The 22,354-nt window shown below is 43.4% G+C and overlaps 1 protein-coding gene across 1 annotated transcript; it reads right to left on the reverse strand.

Annotated features, from left to right (window-relative positions):
* Positions 1–2,568: 2,568 nt before the first annotated feature.
* igfbp5b (insulin-like growth factor binding protein 5b) lies at positions 2,569–16,134 on the reverse strand. The gene is made up of 4 exons (XM_020099752.2): positions 15,455–16,134; positions 6,535–6,749; positions 6,188–6,307; positions 2,569–5,842 (listed from the first exon to the last, which is right to left on the reverse strand). Exons 1-4 carry the CDS (start codon positions 15,786–15,788, stop codon positions 5,708–5,710), a joined length of 804 nt encoding a protein of 267 aa, XP_019955311.1. The 5' UTR covers positions 15,789–16,134; the 3' UTR covers positions 2,569–5,707.
* Between the last annotated feature and the right edge of the window lie 6,220 nt (positions 16,135–22,354).

A 22,354-nucleotide genomic window follows, 5' to 3' on the forward strand; every position in this document is an offset into this window, starting at 1 on the left:
TGTTGATGGTAGGTCTGTGTCTAAGACTCACGGAAGCTCCACTTGTTGAATGTTAACAAAATAATTGTTGTTTTATCTTTGTTGAAATGACAAGGTGCTCCAATGCTAGCAGGAAGTGCAACAATAGATTCATTGAAAATGAAAAAGCAGATTACTGTGTTTCACCAACGTAGAAAGGCTGAAGAAAACCTTCAATTCAAAAATACACTGTAACGGATGTCATGGGACACAAGCAAACCAGGATGTAAGACTTCAGCTTTATATAATGAGAGTGAAACTGTGCAGGCAGTATGTGCACATGTGATAGTTAACACTTTCACTGCAAGTGCACGCACACTAAACCAGAGGCTGATTTAAGGCTAAAACCTTTATTCTATAGGAAAATCATTATTATGATATAATTATTATGATTTGGCTTTTATTCTAATTATTGTGTCCAATGTTTAAATAGTGTTGAAGCCACCAAAGTAGTTGCAAGTTATTTCAGAAACATGGCGTCATTTTACTGTTCAGCCTCTTTTTCTCTTCCAAATAATTTTGCCTCATCTTGTATTTATTTACAATGTGTGTTTCCATTTAGGTTTCTAATCCAGTCTTCACTATTTGTAGTGACATAGCTGCATTTTAATTACTCATATTACTCCAAAGTCTCCTTGTACAAGTACTTAGATGAGTACAAACTGAATAGATCTAAGACGGTACCTGAAAATGCTCTTTTTACGGCTTGTAGAATGTAAAATAGAAGTCTCTAAGTTAGTTTACCCAACATGCAGTTGTGATTCTCACAGTCACATCCGATCCGCACTGAAGAACCCTCCATTTGGGATTACGGGTCTAAGTCCATCTCTGATGAAAGGGCTTGGATGAAAACCAGCAGACACTTGTCTGCCGTCTTCTACCACCAGCATCGGAGGATTCCCCGAGAAAGTCATGTGATTTACTCCCAACTGCTGTAAATTCTTTTGTATCTCCTTTCATCTCCATCCCGTTGATGAAAAGAACCGCCATTACCACTTTAAGAGATAGTATTATACAAGAGCACAAGCAGTGATTTGCAAAGATCCCAATTATGCAGTGTAAACATCTGCATGCTATTTGTAAGCTTTTGTCTTTAAATAACCTCAACATGATTTCTAAAAGTGGCTTTTAATGATAATCAGCCATGGGTAAATCAATGTACAGGCAAGTAAGAGCATCCCCAGGGCTATTGTTTGTGATCATTGGTTTAATCAAATGATTGTGTACACAGACACAGAGAGGACAAGAGTAATACCTTTCTGAAGAGTGTCGAGGTCTGGGGATTACAAAAGTGCTCTGCACAGCAGTTGGACTGCTTTTGGGATGGGGTGAGGTGCGTGAGTTGATGTTAGATGAAGCCATCCAACGTTGTTGGCCTAATTATGTAATAAAAGGGGCATAAATGCTTTGAAGTCCTAAGTGCAGTTGTCAGTTTCTTTGAAGGCAAAAAGTAATTGTCATGTTCACTGCCTCACAAATCAAATCTTGAACACGTGTTCCCTCCTCCCTGAAGTCAAAGTCTGTGCTGTCCCTGCCACATGCATGCATGCACACACACAGACACACACACATGCGCACATGCACACAGACACACACACTGAAACATACCACAACCTTTACGGCAGCCTTGATCTGCCATACAGGAACTGCTGGGCCCTCCACCCTCTCATGCCCTGCTTCAAATCACCAACATCTGCAGTTGGTCAAAGCCCTGAGGTCCCCAGGGAAAGATTTTGGTGGCCCCCCAAAATGAAAAAGTCTCATTCTGTCGCTTATTGGAATCCATGAGGGAATAAAAATGACCAGACTCCCCTCTGTGGGGAAGCATGCAAAGATCCTTGGATCCCTTTAATATTTTATCCTCATGTGTGTTTGCGCACACTGCAGAAATGGAAAGCAAATCATCAAAAGTTGTATCAGTGAATTTGAACCTGGTGTGATTGTGTTTCTGTGGAAACTGCTTCACCTTTCAATTGTTGACATCATTAACTTGTTCTGCTTAGTGTACCGGACCATCCCCATGCTTTTCTTCCACTTGTATTATCACCACACTTTGTATTCTGCATATGCACTTGTGTTTCGCAGCATGTGTATGTCTTTGTTAATACGTGTGTCTCAGGGAGGTCCGTTCTGCCTTGTGGTAATAAATGTAGGTTTTCCATAACATGATGAAGCTTCCTCCAGGCTACGAATCCCCTCCTCCCCAGTCATTGGAACAGTGAGCTGGTCCAACTAGGTGTTATCCCCCCTTGAAGTTCAAACTCGTGGTAAATGACTCCCTTGTTCCTGTGCAATCTTTCTGACTGTGGTGCTGACAACCAGGTGACTTGCCCTCGGGCGAGGCCTTATACAGTCACATCCTGCATGCTGCATGAGATCCCTGGATGTCTCAGACTTATGTCTAAGAGGTTTATCAGCTCGTGCCCTGGAGATTAGTCGGTGTTTACTATCACGGTGATTCCACTTCAAACTGTACATTTCAAGCAAACTTTACGGCAAGTCAGTCCTTTCAAACATTGAACACTGGAAATGAAAACCTCAACAAGATGCTTAAATGAATACATAACTTTATTTAAATAAATGCTTTGTCATAACAAAAAAGACAAAGGTTAAAAGAGTACATAAATTACAAGTTGAATAAATATTACACAGTGATATTCACTTAATAATTTGAGATTTTTTGTCTTTTTTTTTATTTGCCTTATGTAGTTCCAAATACTGACCATTTTATTTCCCACTATCCTCCTGCCACCGATGGGTCTATTTCACAAGCCAGTGAACACCAAATTATGAAAACCAATTGTGTTGACTCGTTACATCCAAAAAAGTGTTATGTATTCAGAAAAAAGCTGTTCTGTCATTACTGTACTACTGAAGTATGAAATGTGAATATGAATTTAAACCAAGTAGGAGACGTGAAAACTGAGGAAGTCACTACTATCAAGCAGGTGTGGGGAAACAGGAGGTGCTGACACAATGAAGAATTGATTTGGAACATTTAAGTATTCACACCCTTGACATTAAATGATCCCAGATATCAGATATGTCATTGTTTTAAAACCTGAGAGTATCCCAGTCAAAGAGGTACTTGATAATTCTACTCCTGGTTGCAGTATTGTATTCCCCAGATTTCAGTGACTCTGAGACCTGATAACTGTCTTGCTAGCTGTATCTAATATCATGCAGTTGGTGACCCTGTATCGGAGAAGTGGCAATGCCCTGATCATGACCAATGCCCATGGCGCTCCCTCCTCTTCTCCTTCGTCTCTCTTCTCTCATCTCAAGACGCCATGAGAACATCTCTAGCTGCATGTTACTTAAATCTATTTTCCCTAAAAGATGCTTGTGTATTGGAGGTCCCAGGCATGGGCTGCACAGCCCCTGTCAACAAATATTACCTCAAAGCACCACCTTTACAAGGTTAGCACAAGATAACACAACATTTAGCTTTTGTGGCTGTATTTTTTTTTAAAATTTGTTCCACTAACTTCATGATACCACATCTTAGGACGTCGTTGTGTGTCAATATCAATAGTGAGTAACTGAAATAAGTGCAAGCTGCTTTTTTTTTCGAAAGTGGTAGTGGGGATTTGGTGTTGGAAGAGGGGCGAGGAACCTTGACAATGTATTCACAACCGGATGCCATTTAGGATGCACATATCATTTTCCCTTTTGTTGCAGCAAAGGAAATGGTTGATTTGCCTCCAAACAGGCTTCCCCTCTCTGGCAATCATATACATTGGCATTCACATGAAAAAGCGAGAATCCTAGCTTATTGGTTGTCAAAGAAAGAGGGAGTACGCAGCGGTTCCTCACACATCGTTCTTGTCCAGAGTTGCCCCGAGGTACAGGCAGAGATTACACATGGATTTGCAATGCGTTGCTGACACCATTTACAAGACCTACCACATTCATTTGTTGTTCTCTTAATCAGAACTAACCCTCGACCTCTTTATTGTTGTATCAAGTATCAGCCCTGGCAGGGGCAGTCTGACAGACTAAATTGCCCTGTGTCATATCCATGTCACTTTCACGTCACTATTTAATGTATTTGCATGTAGGAAGGCACTGTGATTTACACACAGAGAGAACAACTCTACTTAAATGACCCTGTAATAACCTGTAATGTTTTTGTTTTCATCATGCTCCCCTCAGACGTAGGTAGATAACCTGTTTCCTGGAGGCATGTAAGCAGGGTTCCAGAGGGTTAGCTTCTTTGACTGTCCTGTAGTCGAATGACTCTGGGCCACTCTCCACACAGGCTACAAGGTCCTATTCAAATTCTTTACAGGCTAAAATCTGTTTTTTTTCCAAGCACAATTACATTGTTGTCATACTTTGTTTCTACAGGAAAAAAACAACATTCAATAACTATATTTAAAAGTAATGTAATACACCATGGTTACACTGTAGTAGCAGTACTGAGGGGAAACCACTTGATAAAGGAACATGGCTCAAAAGTGGGCGGTCTTTACTTCACTGAAGGCAAAGAAAACAGCACAAACAAAACCATACAAAACTACACTTCACACAACTGGGTCAGAGAAGCAACCGGCCTGACTGGCAAGTTTGATTTGCGCACTGAACTCCGAAAAAGATCGAAAGTCAAACTTGAGTCCCGTCGCCTCGGCTGAAAAATCGTTATTTTACCAGCAGAGTCAGTGCTCTCTAAGCTCTGTGTCGCCCTGCATGGCATTGTCTGTTCTAATAGGCACAGTTGGCATATCAGGCTAGCTACATTGTCGAAGAGCCACTTACATAGGTTCATCTGTGACGATCTGCGTACTCGTTTGTGTATGAACGCTCCGTGTCCCGAGACATACTTTACAATAAAGAGAAGGCCAGCCCCCAAGACCACTTCAAGCGCTACCAATACTCGTGACAAAACGAAAGAGAGAGAAATTAGGACATTCTTTTTTTGTAGTAGGCTCACTCCATCATACGCCAACATATAGGCTGATACATACCACACACTCACACTGTATACATACATACACACATTCATGCATGCATCATTTTGTGAAGTTTTCTAACACATATCTAAGCAGGTTCCCCTATTTATAAGTGCTCTGACAGAACCACATACCAAGATAGAGTCAACTGTTACAGCAAATCCCTATCGCTTGTTTCTTTTTTTTTTTTCATTTGGAAAAACAAACAAAAAAATTCTCAACAGCCAATTTGTCAGTTCCACGGAAGCATCGTGTTCCACAGCCTAAAGGTGATCGGTTTTTAATCAGTGTGCCTGATGCTCTTTCTATCTTCAATATGATTTTGTGTTAATTTTTACATCATACAAAGTGTTGTAGTGAAACCCCCAGCTTCTATAAAAATATATCCATTGTGTGCATATATTTTCATGGATCTGCAATCAGGGCACCCGGCTCAAGGGGTCCCGTTTGCAATAGTCAAGGGATCTATTAAATCTTCTGGGACTTTTCCCCTCATTCGAAGATGAGTGCTTGGTCAACAACAGAAAAGAAAAGAAAAAAAATACACATGTCTTTTTCAGCCTGTTCTTTCATTTGGATTTTTTTTTCTTCCTTTTTTTCCAATTTGAAAAAACAAAAATCTTGAGGTGAATGGAGGGCGGAGCATACAGGTGTGATTCGGAGAGGAGGCGTGGACCCTGGGTCACGTGGTGGTTAGGGGATGGGGGATAGGGGGTCGTGGGTGGTCCTCTCCTTTTTCACTCGTTGTTGTTGCTGCTCTCCAGGTCTTTACACTGAATGTCCCCTCCGCTGTAGTCTGTGCCGGGGAGCTGGACGCCATACTTGTCCACACACCAGCAGATGCCTCGTTTGCGGCCGCGAGATGGCTTGCACTGTGGGTTAGAGGACAGAGGAATGGGTTAGAGAAGGTGGGGAGAGTACAGGCTTGTTAACCACAGAAAGTGACAACTAAATGTGTTTGTCTCTGTGAAAAAAGGTTAGTATAGCTTGAATATATATATCTAACTATATATACACAGTGACTATTTGAATGAGTCTGAGAATGGGAGTTTGTGAAATTGTGAGGTTTTTTTTTTTTTACAGATTTTGATCAGTTTCTAATTCTGGCGTGACTTAAGGGTTAAGTTCATGGTGGTGGAGGAAAAGAGAAAACTGCAAGTCTAAACGCAAGATGCAACATTTGGAAGAACGTCTGACATAAAAAAGTGGACACTCACCTGCTTGCGCTTGAAGAATCCTTTTCTGTCACAGTTGGGAAGGTACAAAGACAGAGCCATTACACGAGAAGTGTCCTTCATCCCCTGAATGATCCCATCCAGTTTTCTTCTGCATGGACCCTTTGTAGGGAGGACAGAAGACAGCACAGAGTTACAATCATCGCTCACATTACTCTGCAATTAAGTGCGAATTAAGACGCAACTATGTAGGAAGTGGTTACAAGGGAGCAGCTGTCTGTCACACTGTCTTTTATTGCTTCTAGGAGCTGCCAGAGTCATAAACATTCAGTTTCTACACACAGTGGCTTTATAGATGACACAGGATCCAACCAATATTGTATACTTACAAATTCAGGCTCATGCTTGTCGATGGGCAGAGGGGAGTAGTCCATGGGAGAGCCCATGGAGCGCTGCTTGCCCTGCTTCCTCTTCTGCTCCTTGCGCATCGCAAGGGCTTTTTTACTGTTCACAATGTCTTTAGGATGGAGTGGCACTTTCGCTGGCTGAAACTCCTCTGTAATCTCTGTGGTCATGGTGTCCTCGTGCTCTCGAGACTCGCGATCTGCACCGAATGAACACAGGATGGTCAGTTAAAGTCACACACTTATATCTACAGTATAACATATGCAGCTATGGAATTATGCACTGATATTTACACTGTATGCAAAACATAATGTGAGGCAGTCGAATCAGGCTGGTGTGTTGTGCCTGCCATCTGCTGAATATTAAGGGCAATGTAAATTAATTAAATTCACTTAAAGCTCTAACTGAAAAACAGCCAACCCAATGAGGTTTTATCACCGTCCAAGTTGTTATGGTGAAGTTAATAGTAACATTAGCATCAATTGGCGAGTTTAAATCTAATGTTCACTTTCTTTCTGGCTCCATATTGGTCTCCGTCAACTGGCTCTTTCTACTAAATGATCACTTTTTTTTATTATAACTGACTATAGCCAGCGAGTATCTTTTTTTGTGTGTCATTTGGTTCTGGCATAGAGTGCAATATACTGTATTTCATCAGAGCATTTCCACAGAGAACTTTGGCTTTCTACAGCTGGAAACAATGTGTGACTGAAGCTAAACAGTTAAGTTGTGGGCTGTAAAACCAACAGAAGGAACTGAAAGACGCTTAATGACCCATGGAGCTGAAGGAACAGCAAAGTTTTGATATTTCCACCCTTTATCGGCCTTACTTGATCAGTTGCTGATATAAAGTATAGCTTCAACAGAAATGTCACCATCTCTGCTTGTGTAAGATATATAAGTCTCAAAAAAGTATTTGCTTCTTGTTGCAAATACATGTGTTTTTTATCTCGCAGGGTTATTTCACAAAAACTGCTTTTCATTTTTATTTTTTTGAAAAAGATTTAAGATTTAATCATGTAAATCATCACCACAGCTAATGTCTCATCTAAAAACAGTCATTATTGACCTATGATCATAAATCGCGAAGTCCTGCAGCTCATTTGCCCCACCAGCATAAATACAATACCAGGTGCCTTTCCCAGGGTTTGTGCCACCAAATGTTGCCGAACATTTGTTTACAGGGGAGGGGAGGCTGGAGCTTAGATCAACAGCTGATGGAACAGCTACAGTAAAACTGTAGCTTAACTGGGCTTTTCTCACCCACCACCGCTTTCCAACGCCCAAATTCTCTTATATCACTTCCTCTGAAGTGAAACGCAGATATCCAATCGTGTAAGACGAATTACAGCTGATCTGCATCCATGAGAACACCAGCAGAGATTTGCCTAGTAATCTACAAACACCTCCTCCAATGACTTTTAAGATTCTTAGTGTATTAGTGACAAAAGTTGACCTTTACAATCACTTGAAATCACGCTAATCTACAGATGCAGAGATACAGGGCAGTGCATATGTGTCAGCGTGCTCCTCAACTTGGGGAAAACTGCATCACATGTTCCTGGAAAATGTACAAACACATTATCTGGACTGCTTAACTGCGAAAGGGACTGAGAGCGCAGTTTTTATAGCGACGTGTCCCACATTAAACTGATTCAAATGTCAAGCTTAGGAAAATCCAGTTGCTCTGTGGACTCATAAATGCTTGTGCATTTCTGTCACATTTTATGTAGTCCTTAGACATGATTTCAGCTCCCCCAGGGGGCACTATAGTCTCAGAGATCTGGATGTCCCTGTTGATAGGATATTCACAGGTTGAGGTCCTTTATCCTCAACCTTGCCCCTCCCCAACCCCCACTCTCCTATCTTTGGGGCTCAGCCTCTTAAGCCTGGACCCCCAGCCAGAGGTTCTTTGAGGCCACAGAAAGAAGCCCTCTGCTCCCCCCTTTGGCTTAGCTGTACCATAAGTACAGAGTTATTGTGGGGACTTTGCCAGGCCCCAACTGGCTGAAGCGTTGGTGCCAGTGGATGACCCTGGTTATATTTATCTGACAAGGAAACCCGCCGTGGTGCACAGGGCCAGACGCACTGAACCAGAGAGGAATGTTGGCTGTGGACTGTAGGCCGGCTGCTGTTTGGAGCCAAATCGACTTCCATACTCGTATGCTTGTATACAGGGTACGTTGGAAAATATGATTTAACGAGTTGCCATAACTCCGCTGACTGGCCTGTTAGTACACAGCCACCGTGGAGAAAGGCACTGAGATGTAACAAGGACACAAGCTCCAAGAAACTGATGTTCAAAGAGCCTGACACAGCATGAGCGTCTGGAGTCTCTGGGAGGGGAGAGAGGTGGGGGCAGGGTGATTACCAGAATTGGGTCTTTGGCTTCTGTGCTGCACTGCCGTCTCTTTGAAATTAATCTCACAACTCATGACTTGGCAGGCCTTGGTTTGTGTTTAGATATGTCCTTGTGTCTCTCCGCTCAGACTACGAAGATATTACTTGCTATAAATAAATACGTCAAACAAGCATTCCTATGTACACCACGCGTGTGACCACTGTGGAAAAACTCTTAATTTTTACTGTACAGTCCAATGATTTCTCAGGGCAGTTAATTAAAATGCCACATATTTGGCAAAGACATATTCTGTCTGTTGAATAAAACAGACCTTTTTAATGCATTCTTGTTTTATGTGTAATCTCATTTGAGCATACAATTGGTCAGACTAAAGGTCTGAGCCACAACACATCAATTATTCTCACCTTACAAGCCAGTCACAAGTCAGAGGAAATATTAGAGACCACTTTTAGGAACGTGGACTCAAAAAGGTTTGTGATCTGCTTTTTGACATTCACGGAGCTTTTCCTAACACAATAGTGTCTGACTTCTTTTCTCCTTTACTTGCAAAATCACTAAATTCATCTCTTCTGAAGTGGGCTCTTCAGTGCAGCCACAAAAACTCAGTTTTTCCATGCTCAGGGTACCCAGCTTGTAAAGGAGGCTTAGAGGGTCTGTGTTTAACTCCTGAAACTCAGCCAAGACACTGGCCAGGAGCCAAATGAGCCAAGTCATGTGCAGCTCTACCATTCAGCTGCGCCGCTATCTCTCTCCCTGTGCCCCAGCTAAAGATTTCATTAGAACGAGAGGAGCAGAGAAGCCAAAGGAGGTGCACCTGATACTTCTCTGTTTAAAAATTAACATCTGCGCACAATTATGCTTCATGAATATCCCAAGTTTCTTATGGGCAGCAGTCCAAAGCATTAAAGATAAGCTACTCCTTCTTTGGATTCTTTCTCTCCACTGGATTGTAAAGACTATAATCATTCCATTTAGATAGTGAAATAAGAACGGACAATACATTCTCCCACCTTTCATTGGATTTCGCAGCATTACACCCATGTTTGTTTCGTCCGGCCTTTGATTAAGTCAGTCTCTGTGCAGCATCTGAAATTACATCTTTACAAGATGTAAGAGGGTAGTGAATAGGCGTGCTGTTTAATCTCAACAGGGGGTATGACAAGATAATTGTGAGGATAAATGAGCCTGAGGGCCTGCGCCTTATAAAGCACAACATTAGTAAACCATCCTTCAGCCTCAGCTACTTAATATTTGAAAGAAGGCCATGGCCCGATAACCCTGCAGTTTCTAGAGCAGAAAGGGAGGTGTGAACAACCCAGGCACTGAGGATGTGTGTGCAGCAGCGCAAAACTCAGGTCCTGATGACCAAAAGAAATTAGTCTGCAGGACATTTTGGTGGCAAAAGAATCTGCAGATGAGGTGACAAAATCAGTGTTGTTTGACTAAAGCAAACTTTGACTTGAATGATAGCACTGTCATTTAGTAGCACCTTCATAAGGCGGCATTAGGCTGGATGCAAAAATCTATCAGGTTACCTCATCTGCACATGAGATGACAGCATTAAGCTCGTTCACATGAGACTGACAAAGACTCCTTTCCAAACCTTTTGTAGCTGGAGGAAAATATATATATATATATATATATATATAATGTTATGTCCATGATTGTGTTTGTCTGCAAGAGTAAAGGAATTATGTTTTGACCCTTATGTCCTGTTGCTTCAGAGGGATTTGTGTTGTTTGGCCCCATGCATGCTCTCAATCAGCTACTGAACATGCAGGAAATAACTCTTCCCATGGTATTGTGCACACAGAATATGTTCATTGCAATCAAAAAGTTTCCTGCTTTTCTGAATGCATGGTATAAATAGCAGCAAGAACAATTCAAGGATAATAAATCACAAAACAGGACTTGTGAGGGGATAGAAAATCTCTCCCAGTGGGAAATGCTCCTATAGGTAAGCAAACTTTCTGACCTGTTTACAGCTTCCACAGTGTAAACAAACGCTCAGCCCATGCTGAATGTGGTCATGTGAAAAGTATATTATCAGCGTTAGGCGCATGGCCCTTCTACTGTACATTCCTAATTTTGGTCTGAGGTCTCATCCCACATCTGAGTTCGGTTTTTTAACGAGCCACATGGACGGACACAATCTGTTTTTGGGTCACCATCACCACAACACAATTGCTGGGTGTGACGATGTTCTTACTCCGAGGCGGCTGAAGCAGCTATTTTGGCGAGTGTCGAGCGTACTGTACAAGGCAGATCTCCAAGCAGCATAAAAAGAAACATCACAGTGTGTGAAATACTGGCTTTAAGTTTAATTTGTGTTTAACACATTCTTTTATTGTGGGATCTACAGCATTATGGTGTGAGACTAAGCACACCCAAAATGTTTACGAGTAACAACACATACACCATTTGAAGTCACTTTTGCTTCTTCGTGACCATACTATAGAATCAAGAATGACACAATGTCCTCAACTGTGAAGCATTTCACACTATTCAAGGCAAAAGATGGGATGAGCAGCTGGGACACAGTTAAAGTTTCACCTGTCGCACGTTCTGGGCAACACTATCGTTTTAGAGCAGTCACTGGAGCCTCCGTTGTCTCAGAAACTTAAGAGGACTATGTTTTTAGCCCTACTAGTGATTTGAGTTTTCAACAACTCCCCTGTGGAGTGCTCTCTTGTGCCATGCTGGCCTGTAACCAGGTGTCATGGTGAGATCACCGGTCATGTCTAAACACATGTGATATCATTTTGAAGCCCAGCATGCAGCCATGCTTGCCTTTTGAATCGCATGCTTGCGACTAGTGTTGATTTTTGTCACAGCTGTTGACACCAGCAGGTTAGGTGTCAGCGACCATAAGTTGTACAAATATCGCTCTTAAAAGTTTTACATGGAGAAATTAGGCAAAATATGCTTTGAATAAAAGACAGGTAATAAGGGTAATCTATCTTCTTTCCCCTGCATCTTATTTTCCATGAATTGTGTGCTTTTTCTCAAAGTCCTAGTGTGATATGTTGGCAAAATGACCTTTGCAATAATTCTCCGCAGCACCTGCAACAGATCAGTTGCAGCATGCTAAGCTTTCACTGCGCTGTCTCAGATGTTCAAGGTGAGACGGGGTGGAAAGCCACATACGCTCTTTCCTTTCACATGAGCCCATCATGAAGCTGTCAGGCCGCTGGGAACAGACACACGTGACTAGAGCTATATCGAACGTGGCATGTCTGTATGAGCATGCAACGGCCGCAGCAGACGGAGTACAGTGGCTGGTTGTCATTAGTCCAAGTGTATGGACGGAGCCTCAGTTTCTCAGCTACGACCCAGTAACCAGCTGTGGACATGGATAAAGCAGATGGTGACTCTCAAAGTTGAATTACTTTCTAGAAGTACGTGATGACAAGTAATTGTGTATGTGAACGCAAAGGTGTTGCCATACATAATGAAGGCCTATGTGAAGTTCTCTGGCAAGCATTAAGCATCAGGTGCCTGCATTCTGCAAGACTTAGTGATGATTCTAAATATTCATGACAAATACATGCAATGTGTGAAAAAGCACTAAGTTTTCGGATTGTCACTGTGGCTGAAATAGCTCAGAAACTTGCTGGCAACAGGTTAAAACTGCATCTAAAGAGCCAAGAGAAATGTAAGGCATGCACATAATCAGTAAAGGCACCAGTTTTCCTGTTGCTATGCTAATAAGGGGCACAGCATTTCTGTCCATGTGAGAGTGGAGTATTTCTGGATTTGGAGCCACTCCCTAATCATCTTTTGTTTCTTGGCAAAGAGCAATCTGTTCAAACATAAGGCCCCTTCAGAAGCTTGAAGGACGAGGGGCCTGCTGCCATGAAGTCATATCTGTTGGCAAGCTTTCCAGGGTCTGATTCACCCGCTTACAAAATCTAAGTGCCCCCAAAGCACGTACCACCTCCTGTGCCTCACAATCTACACAACTCCTGGGATCACAGCGCAGGCAAAACATGAATTAATGCACTGCTGGGACACGAAGCCAGACGCAGAGTGACGGCCACGATCCTTTTATTTTTTACATGAGCAGTAGGGGTGGGGGGGGGGACTGGAGGATAGCAAAGATTCCTCTCTCCCATTGTTTGGCTGCACCAGTCAATATTTAGTAGGCTGCAGCTCTCATGGCCTCCTGAGTGTGGCGGACACTTGAGCTCCTCCTCCCTGTGTTTGCCTTGCTCAGCTGGTAGAGCACACAGACAGCTGCAACCCCACACCACAGGAAGCCAGCGAGTTTGCCTCAACAGTTCCCATCAGCCGAGCCGTTTGACAGAAGGCCCTTCAGAGGAAAGAGGGAGCCGGAGGCATTCTGCTGAATCACTGCGTTGTGACTGAGCGCCCATGCAGTGAGTGCACTGCCAGCGGCAGCAAAAGATGCTCTGATTACCTCTGTGGGCCAACAAAGAAGTTAGGCTCAGTGTGTGTGCGTGTGTGTTCCTGCACTTCTATATTAGTGAGGACCTTTTCAAGCATAGACCCTACAGAATGAGGACATTTTGGCTGGTCCTCACTTCTTCAGAGGGCTGATTGAGGGTTAAGACTTGGTTTTGGGTTAGGGTTAGAATAAAGTTTAGGTTAGGGTGAGGGGCAACGGAATGCATTATGCTAATGAGTGTCCTCACTAAGATAGAAGTACACCCATGTGTGTGTGTGTGTGTGTGTGTGCGTGTGTGCAAAGGCAGAATGAGAAGAAATGGCCTGAGGTGTCATCACTCACAACAATCACACACAATGCACACCCAGACACCCACCTAGCCCCGCCCAAGCATATGTGAGAGCAAACACACACACACACACACAGCTCACAGCCTACCTTTACACCAGTCAATAATCAATGCTCAGGTTCAGTTGGGTATTTTTAGACCCGTTCTGTTCGAACATTATTAGGAGGAGAGGTGAGGGTTGGCCCACTGGGTGCAAATAGCCTAATGATTCTGTCAGCAGCCAAAATGAGCCCAGTGGTAGCCTGTTTTACAGAATGAGGCGAGTGGCCAAAACCTTTGTGGTTGCCACCTACTTATCCAGTTGTTGACAAGCTGCTAAAACCTCTGAGTGACAGTGGACCTCTCTGCTGCACCGAGAAATGTCTTAAATCATTCAGGGCTTCTGGCTCAGCTCTACCCTCCCTCAGTCTCTCTCTCTCCTTCTGTCTCTGTTCTCTCTCTCTCTCACACACACACACACACACACACACACGCAGAGGCTACAGATTTAGTGGTAATCCGACTCTAAACACCACCCTAGGGGTAGCCCGAAGACCTAAATCTATCTAAATTCTGCTTTAACTGGAAGCAAAGTAAGTGGAGCGGCACCTCATCCGTTCCCATGCAGTCTATAAAACCAGGGCTATGCTTTCTCCCTGCGCATGGATCGATTTCACATCTCCAGTATGGTTAGGTGCGAGTGGGGTTGGAATTGAAAGGCGCAGAGGACTAATGCGCTCCGCTGTGAGGATGGAAAATCGCGGCGTTTGACAGACACTTGTTAAAGCGCAGGATATTAAAGGCGGCAATTTGCAGACTAAGACCCACGCCTCCCCTCTCCCCATACACCTCACATAAATAAGCCCCGCTTCTGCCCCCAGACCACTTTCTGATAAAGTTCTTGTCCCACTTGAGAACATTTTTTGCCAAGACGGGGAAGATCCTTAACAGAAAAATGCGCGTATTAAGCCTCGCTGCCTTGAAATGTAAATATTTTAAAACGGGGTGGAGGTGGGGCTGCTTGGATCCTTGTCAACCACCCCTGTGCGCTGCTTAACCGCAGCTTGACAGCGACTGTCCCGCACCGACAGGCGCAACTCCAACTCCCGGGACACGCCATGCGCCTTTTACGCGTTTACCGCAGCCCTGCGTCGAGCCGCCCGCAAGCGACATTCTCTGGCACTGAGGGCACAAACCGCACCGGTGGTTGCCTGTGTCCACCCCCCGTGTCATTAACCCGCTATAGAGATCCTAAAAAATATAAATAAAGCTTAGCACAACACAGCTCGGCACCACGGTGGCGCAAAAGCTGGATGCGTGCGGCCACCAAGGTGCGTTGACTTTATATCTCCACAAACAGCCGAGGTGAGAGGAGGAGTAAGCTCCTGCAGCCTGTTTAATCACGGCAGTGGATAGAAGTTAATCAGATGGCACCTCAAACCATCTGTCAAACAAACGCTGTGTCACAGAGCACCGGACACACGCTCAACAACAGCGGCTGTTGCGGTGAGGGAACCACACATGGCCCTAGAATATGAAATAAAACAAATAACAACAAAGGGAATAAATAAATAAAAAATCTCACTTGGAACCGGTTGGTTTATAGATTCTATTGGTGGTGTAGCTGTTTTACTGTTTGCATTACCACGCAGCAGATTCCCGCATGGGACGAGATGTTATTAAACACTGATCCACAGCCGCCGTGCGCGCAATGTGAGCCGTATGCTCTGATGCGTTTTTTAAGTAGTCATCGTCTCGTTCCCCGTGCATGCGTTCAGCCAGCCGGGCGGCCGGTGCGGGTCTTACCTATGGGCGGGTGAGCGGGTTTGTATCCTTTCTCGTTGGTGCACACTCCCCTGCCGTGGAGAAGGGCGTGCAGGGGCTTCTCCTCCCCGCTCCTCGGCAGGCAGCGGAGGCCCTGGGTGCACGTCCCGGTGTACACGCCGCACGCCTGCCCCTCAGACAGGGCACACGTTAGGCAGCAGCCGCAGCCCGGCTCCTTGACCAGCTGGCAGCCGATCGGGACCGGAGGGCACATGGACAGCGCCTTCTGGTCACAAGGCTCGCACGGCACGTATGAGCCCAAGCAGCCGGACAGCCCCAAGATAAATGTCACCAGGAGGCAAAAACTCAGAATCATTGTGGTGTTCTCTGCAGTTATAGCATAAAGCTGAAATGCGAAGAGGAGGGGAAAAAAGTGGACTGGTCTAATGAACACAATGCCTCAGTCAGATAATCCGATTTTTAAAGCTAAAGCCAAGAGTCTTTATCCAGGAGTGTTGTTATCTATAAAAAAAAAATAATGATCTGTGCACCGTGCAAAAAGAGTTCAAATGAGCAATTTAAAATATGTGTGCTGCTTTCCCCCCGAGATATATGTTGTCCTCTGCGGGAGCAAAACAATTCTTTGCACGAAAGCTCAACTTCTCTCCCCTTCAGCTTGGACTCCCAATACTTTCTCCACCAGAGGTTTTCCTGAGCAGACTGATCAACTTGAGAGCTGCCTTGCCTTTTTAAAAACAGCCGAGCCCAAACCCCTAACTATGAATACGCTAAGCAGCAGGGAAGGGAGGCGCACTTGTTCCACGGCTTGGCAGGCGGCCAGACACTTTTTTTTTTCTTCTTCTCCTTCAGCAGCAGCAGCAGCAGGAGGAGGATCGCTTTTTTCACCCCGAATGCTGAACTGATGCCGAGGTACAAGAGGCAGCAGCAGAGAGCGACGCAGTCCGAATCAAAAACATGTCATCTTTTATGCACCTCTTTTATATTTTACTGCAAAAATAAAATTTAAAAAAACATCACGATCAACAAGTCATCCAAGCTCATATTCAGCTGTAAAATCTCACTTTTGAGTCAAGCTACTTCCTTTTCTTCACAGAGGGCGAGTTCATTCATCTGGAGACTCGAAGAAACCAAACGTTGAAGAGAAGAAGCTTTTTCTCCAGTGGCACCAAAGTGGCACATTGCGCGTCGCTCTTGGATCACATTTTTCCTGAAAGTTGTATCCGGTTCTCAGGGATACAAGAACATCATTTACATCACTTTGTTACATTCTTCCTTGGCATTAACAACAAAAAATATTAATCATCATAACCCCCCCCCCCCACACACACACACACACACACACACACACAGACACACACACACTTGAGTCATAAGTGTGTCATTGTCAGAAGGTTGAATGGAACATCCTTGGTAAGGAGAAGTGGAAGCAGCGCAGTGCGCACGGAAGAAAAATAACCCCTCCATCATGGAACAATGACAAGGACGCACACTTGGTGCAGTTCACAGCTCTGCACATTGAAAGTGTCTGTGTCTTGGAAGGCGCCGGCTCACACTGGCAGTGATACCTGCTCCGGTCACCTGTTGCACCTGTTGCTTCCATTGGACACCACTTATGTTGCACATGGAGCCGGATGGGGGAATCCACCGCCTGCACACCACCCTTCTCTCCCTTGCTCTCTCTCTCGCTCTCTCTCACACACACACACACACACACGCAGAGAAAAATAGAAAGTCATGTGCGGGGAAGAAAAAGGAGAGACAGAGAGAGAAAAAAAGGAGGGAAAGATGTCACGAACTCTGGGATTTGAGGCAACAGCCTGACAACTTAAGTGCAACTGGGCTCTATTATTTTATAGCCTGCACGCAGAATAACGCCTGATTGTTTCAGCGTGTGCTTCTTCTTCTTGCGCCACATATGTGCTCTAAATCAGCCCCAGTCAGGGCTGTTCTTTCCATCTCTGCAGGTTTGAAGGCTGACTGGGTTTTTTTCTTCTCCTCCTTTCCTCGGTAACAGCAGAGTGTCCGAAAGTGGTATCGGCTTTCCTTACTGCATTCACTCACTTCTTGATAAACTGCAAAAACTCATTTCTTAAACGTGGCTATGGTTTTTTTTTTTTTTGATGTAACCGAGCAGTTGCCTTGCCCATGTCCAGTGGAGGTGATTTACTCACGCTGGTTTAGCAGTCGACCACTAGAAGGCGCTGTTAACAATGGTAAAAGTGTGGAGGAGCTCGTCTTCCTGTCCTCTGTGTGTGCACCTTAGAAATCAGAGGAATTAACACATTAATGACACCCCTACTGCAGACTGGCACTGGTATAGAGGTTGATTGTGTACAGAACATATGCAACTTTTGGACGAGTACACAGGAGTCTAAAAATAAAGCTGCTGAAGTGTTTATTTCATACAAAAAGCAAAATATTCTCCATGGAATCGATGACTGGATAATTACATAATCCCACTTATATGTAAATCAAATTCACATGGGCATTTCTAATTTATTTTGGCATAGCCCTCAAAATTGTGATTCACCACAACATTAGTATGGCACATGTTCAGTGTTTCCTTTACTTCAATTCAGCCATGATTGTTTAAAACTTGGTTTACAGAGGATGTTGAAGGCTTCCATAACCACTGTTTACATATCTGGACTGTTTTCTTTCCCCATGGCTTTTTTCCCTCTGGTTTCCCTTACATGCCTCCGTCCATGCTATCACTTCCCATCTTCTGCATTTGACTGTAAACATCTGGAACGGGCTGAAAGTTTTTACACACGGGGACAAATTATGAAAAAAAAAAAAAAAGAGGTCCCACATTAATTCAGCAGCCGCAGAAAATGCACAGAGCGAACAGTGATGGCTAAACTTCTCACCAGCCAGCTCCAGAGCAAAGCGCTGCGGTGAGTCAGTGTTCCCTCCAAAACCAACAGGAGCGGCAAAACCTTGCAAAGAGCGAGCTAAGACATAAATCTGGCCTCCTTTGGCCAAACCCGAGCAGCGATAATGAATGGGATTAAGACAGTAAAGCGGCACAGATTAATGGTGCATCCAGCAAATCTCAGCTGGGCATGAGACGATGGATGAAGAGACAGGATGACAAACGATGAGGAGAATATGCTCCCAGAACAAGGTTCACTTAAGGATGTACAATATTATATATGTCCTCATATTTTCTTCCCTTAAATGCAAAATAGCAATTCCCCAAAGATCTACATGCGTCAACCCATCTGCTCCTCCCTCTGTCCTACGTTCCTTCTGTCCATGCATCAGTCTGATTTAAAGAAACAACAACAACATATTTTGGACTAAACTCTAAAACTTAACGACTGAGTGAACATCACTTGGACTTCTTGGGCCTATGGCCTCTCCAGCCACAAGAGCTCAGATTAGAAGCAGGGAAGAGGTTTTAATGTACATAAAACAGTCTATCAACAGATTGTGACACACCAAAGTCAGTTTATAATTCTTGATATTTTCAAAATTTCCTCATTGAATCTCAGAGATGAACTCTGGTACTTAATGACTTTTAAGTCTGTTTCTAAACGTATCTACAGTTCACCATTGCTCTTGAACTCGCTGAACTTGATTACAGTTGCTTAAGCTGCTGACAAAAGCTTTTTGTCACCGGAGATTGTACCCGCTGGCTAATGATTCATAAAAGTAGAAAAAAGACGTCTGAAGCGCAGAGTGGGAATGGAAGAGGCAACATAAGCAGGATGTAATGTTTTAATTATGCTGCAGAGATCAACATCAACACCGGCGTCAGCTCTTATCACCACAAACTCTCCTGACGTCTTCGTCAGTGTCTTCTATGTGTGTGGCTACATTTTTAATATTGAGATATCTGTATTGTTGTAGTTTATTTATTTTTTGCATCTGTCGTGTGTTAGAACGATCATCAACCCTTCACTCACTCACGGTGAATCCTGCAGAGGATCTTCTAGTGTGTTCTCACATTGGCTTATTCTGAGTTTCTGTGGATTTTATACTAGGAGGTGGAGAAACTCTGGAGGCTCTCTCTCGGATAATTGTGTTCACACATGCAGCCCTGCTGAGAAACTCTGGAGGATCTCCGAACTTCAGTGCATGTCTGCGAGCAGCTACACGCTAGAGTTATATAATTGTTGTTGTACTTACAACTGGAAACAAATAGTGGTCAATTAAAATCACAGATTTCTGAAAATCCTAAATTTGTCGCCATCTAGAGGTTGATTCTTTCACATTCAAAAAGTTATGCAGAGTTGTGCCTCGGTGCAGTGTGACATCACTGGTGAGTGTAATTTCACCTCTGCAGTCAGAGTCTTTGTCCCCTTCTTGAATCTTTGCCCTCCCAACATTATAACAACTGCACTATACGATCTATGATTTTATCTCAACACACGTATGTAGCATTATCTGTGAGCCTGGTGGAAAATTCAAATATTCAAATAATAGGAAAATTGACAGTTTGAAAAATTGTCTCTCATATCCATCACCATCAACCACTTCAGCTCTGGAGCCAGACGGAACTTTGATATTGCTTGATTCTGCAAAACGACCATTAAATTAAAGTGGCACTACCAAACCGTAAAAACACTGCTGAATTTCTTTTTAAATGTAATAAATTGCTTTTAATTGGTTGGAATGAGCTAATTTGAACTGTTTTACATAGTGTACAGAAAAAAAATATGGGCTTAAAATAGTAAATTAGTATATCAGTATTTGGATAAATGCACATAACAACTGGCAAATATTAACTGTTGACCTGAGACACAAACTCTTGTCTCCAGTCTGATATTTGAATCCTGCCCCACAGACCAGATTAAGACCCCATTGTCAACAAGCGTAATTCCCCCTGTGATGTTTAAAGGGCAACCACTTGCTGCAGTGGCATAGAATGTTGCCACTGGACATAAATCACAACCTGCACAATTGTCCAATTGGAACATAACTCCAAGGCTTCTGATTGGTTGATGAAAAGTTCAGCAGTCAAATGGTTAATCAGGGTTTTTTATGCCAATATCAAAAATCAATGGCTTCACCTTCTCCCAAAAGAAGGTTACTCATTGGCTAATGAAATACCTACTTATAGAATCATGGAGAGTTTTCCAAATGCAAATCCGAATTTGTTTGCTGGATTTGAGCTCATGGCAGTGGGTGCAGTTTTTTGAGTAGTCTGGGTGTGAGCCACAAGTTCTGCAGAGCTAAAGACCAACACGTTGTTTACATAGCACAAACTCAACTGATTTTAAACTACATGTCAGCATCATCTGCCAAAAATGCTAAACTCTCATACTACATGTGCTCAGAAAGCAAACTGTGTGAAGTATCACACTTACTGTAAGCAAAGGTATGTGTTTAATTGCATGTATATGTATGTGTGAAACAAATGTCACGTTTGTGTTTATGTGCTCCAATATGCTGTAAATGGTTTTTGTGTGTGTTTGTGTGTTCAGGTGTTTTTGTGTTTTATGCCCTTGCGTTCCCCCAACAGATGGAAAATAACGAATGCCAGAGAATGCAGCTTGTAATTTTTCCTGTTCCACTTTGTCAAGTCGTCGCTTTACATATACACTAGAGGAGTGCCTTATACACAAACACTCCTGGGCACACAAACAGTCCCATTTCCAAGGACATACAGAAAGGTGTTGTTGTGTATATCTGTTGAGACCAGACAGCAGACCAGACAGCTCCAGGAATAAACCTGTTGGCGGCCTGCATTGTGTCATTTAAACTGTGGAACAAAACGCCAGGCTGCGCAGTCAGTGATGTCTATAAAAGTGTGAGAAAGAAAGCGAGGATGTGCAAATGTGCGTTCGCACGATACAAAGGAAGGAAGACGGAGAGGAGAGCAGAGATTGGACCAACCCATGGGCACACAAAGAGCTAACAGAAAGAAAGGGCAAAGGTGGTTTTCTTCTCTGTGAAAGCAGCAGTAGATCCATGTGCTGAAAACAGCTCCTTAACATAAAATTATTACATTTGTCTGGGTTTCACTGGATAGCTTGAATATATTATTATGGCAGAAATGCTGTTTGTGGTTAGGAATAAAAATATTGACTTTTTACTGCATCGATATGGTCACATTTTAATGAACCGTATTGGATATCCATGCAAAATATGAGGTATTGATAGCTCCAGAACAAAAACACTGGTATCAATATCAGCTTTGCAACATTTGAAGTCCACATCACATCTAAATCTCATTTTGTAAATGACTGAAAAGAAAAATCAGTGGTTTTATCTGTGTATGTGCATTGGCTCACTGGAGGCAATTCCCAACTCATTTCTAAAAGAAATGAATAAATCTCACATACAGGGTTTGTTTTCTAAAACACCAGATCACTTGGAAATACACTCAAAGCTTTTAACCCACAAAACACTGAGAGGTCTACAGCACGCTTCTCACTTGGATCGCATCTCGTCAGTGTTGCCATGGCGGCCTTGTCAACAGCGGTGAACTTTGTGGCGTCGAGCACCCTGTGGGTTTCCATTAACGTCGGATTGGCTCAATGTGACCATGAGAAAACCTGCATGATCTTGTAATGTGAGATTGTGTGAAATGGCGATGGAAACTCCGCAGATCAAGATAAGCTGGCTGTTAAGTGTAAAACCGTACACAAGTGGCAGTCTTTTTATAGTCTCTTAAGGTAAGGTTGGCCTAAAGCATTTCCAAAACAAAGCCCATTCAAACATGTGCATGGAGCCAGAGAGGAGGCAGAGCGTGCGGGCACCATGTGATGGTTTTGCTTTGTGGCCTGGTCACTGGCCAAACCTTTAGCTTGAAATGGCTAACGCTGTTTTTTGTTAAAAGGTGATGTATTTGTGGTTTCTCCTCCCTGTTGTTTCACCTTTTCAGCCCAAAAGATGAGTCACTGCAAGCTGTCTTTCTCTTCACCTCCTGCATATTTCATATCTCATTCTTCATGCTTACAAGTGACAAGC

The sequence above is a fragment of the Paralichthys olivaceus genome, chromosome 10 (assembly GCF_024713975.1).
Source record: "Paralichthys olivaceus isolate ysfri-2021 chromosome 10, ASM2471397v2, whole genome shotgun sequence".
Lineage (NCBI taxonomy): Eukaryota > Metazoa > Chordata > Actinopteri > Pleuronectiformes > Paralichthyidae > Paralichthys > Paralichthys olivaceus.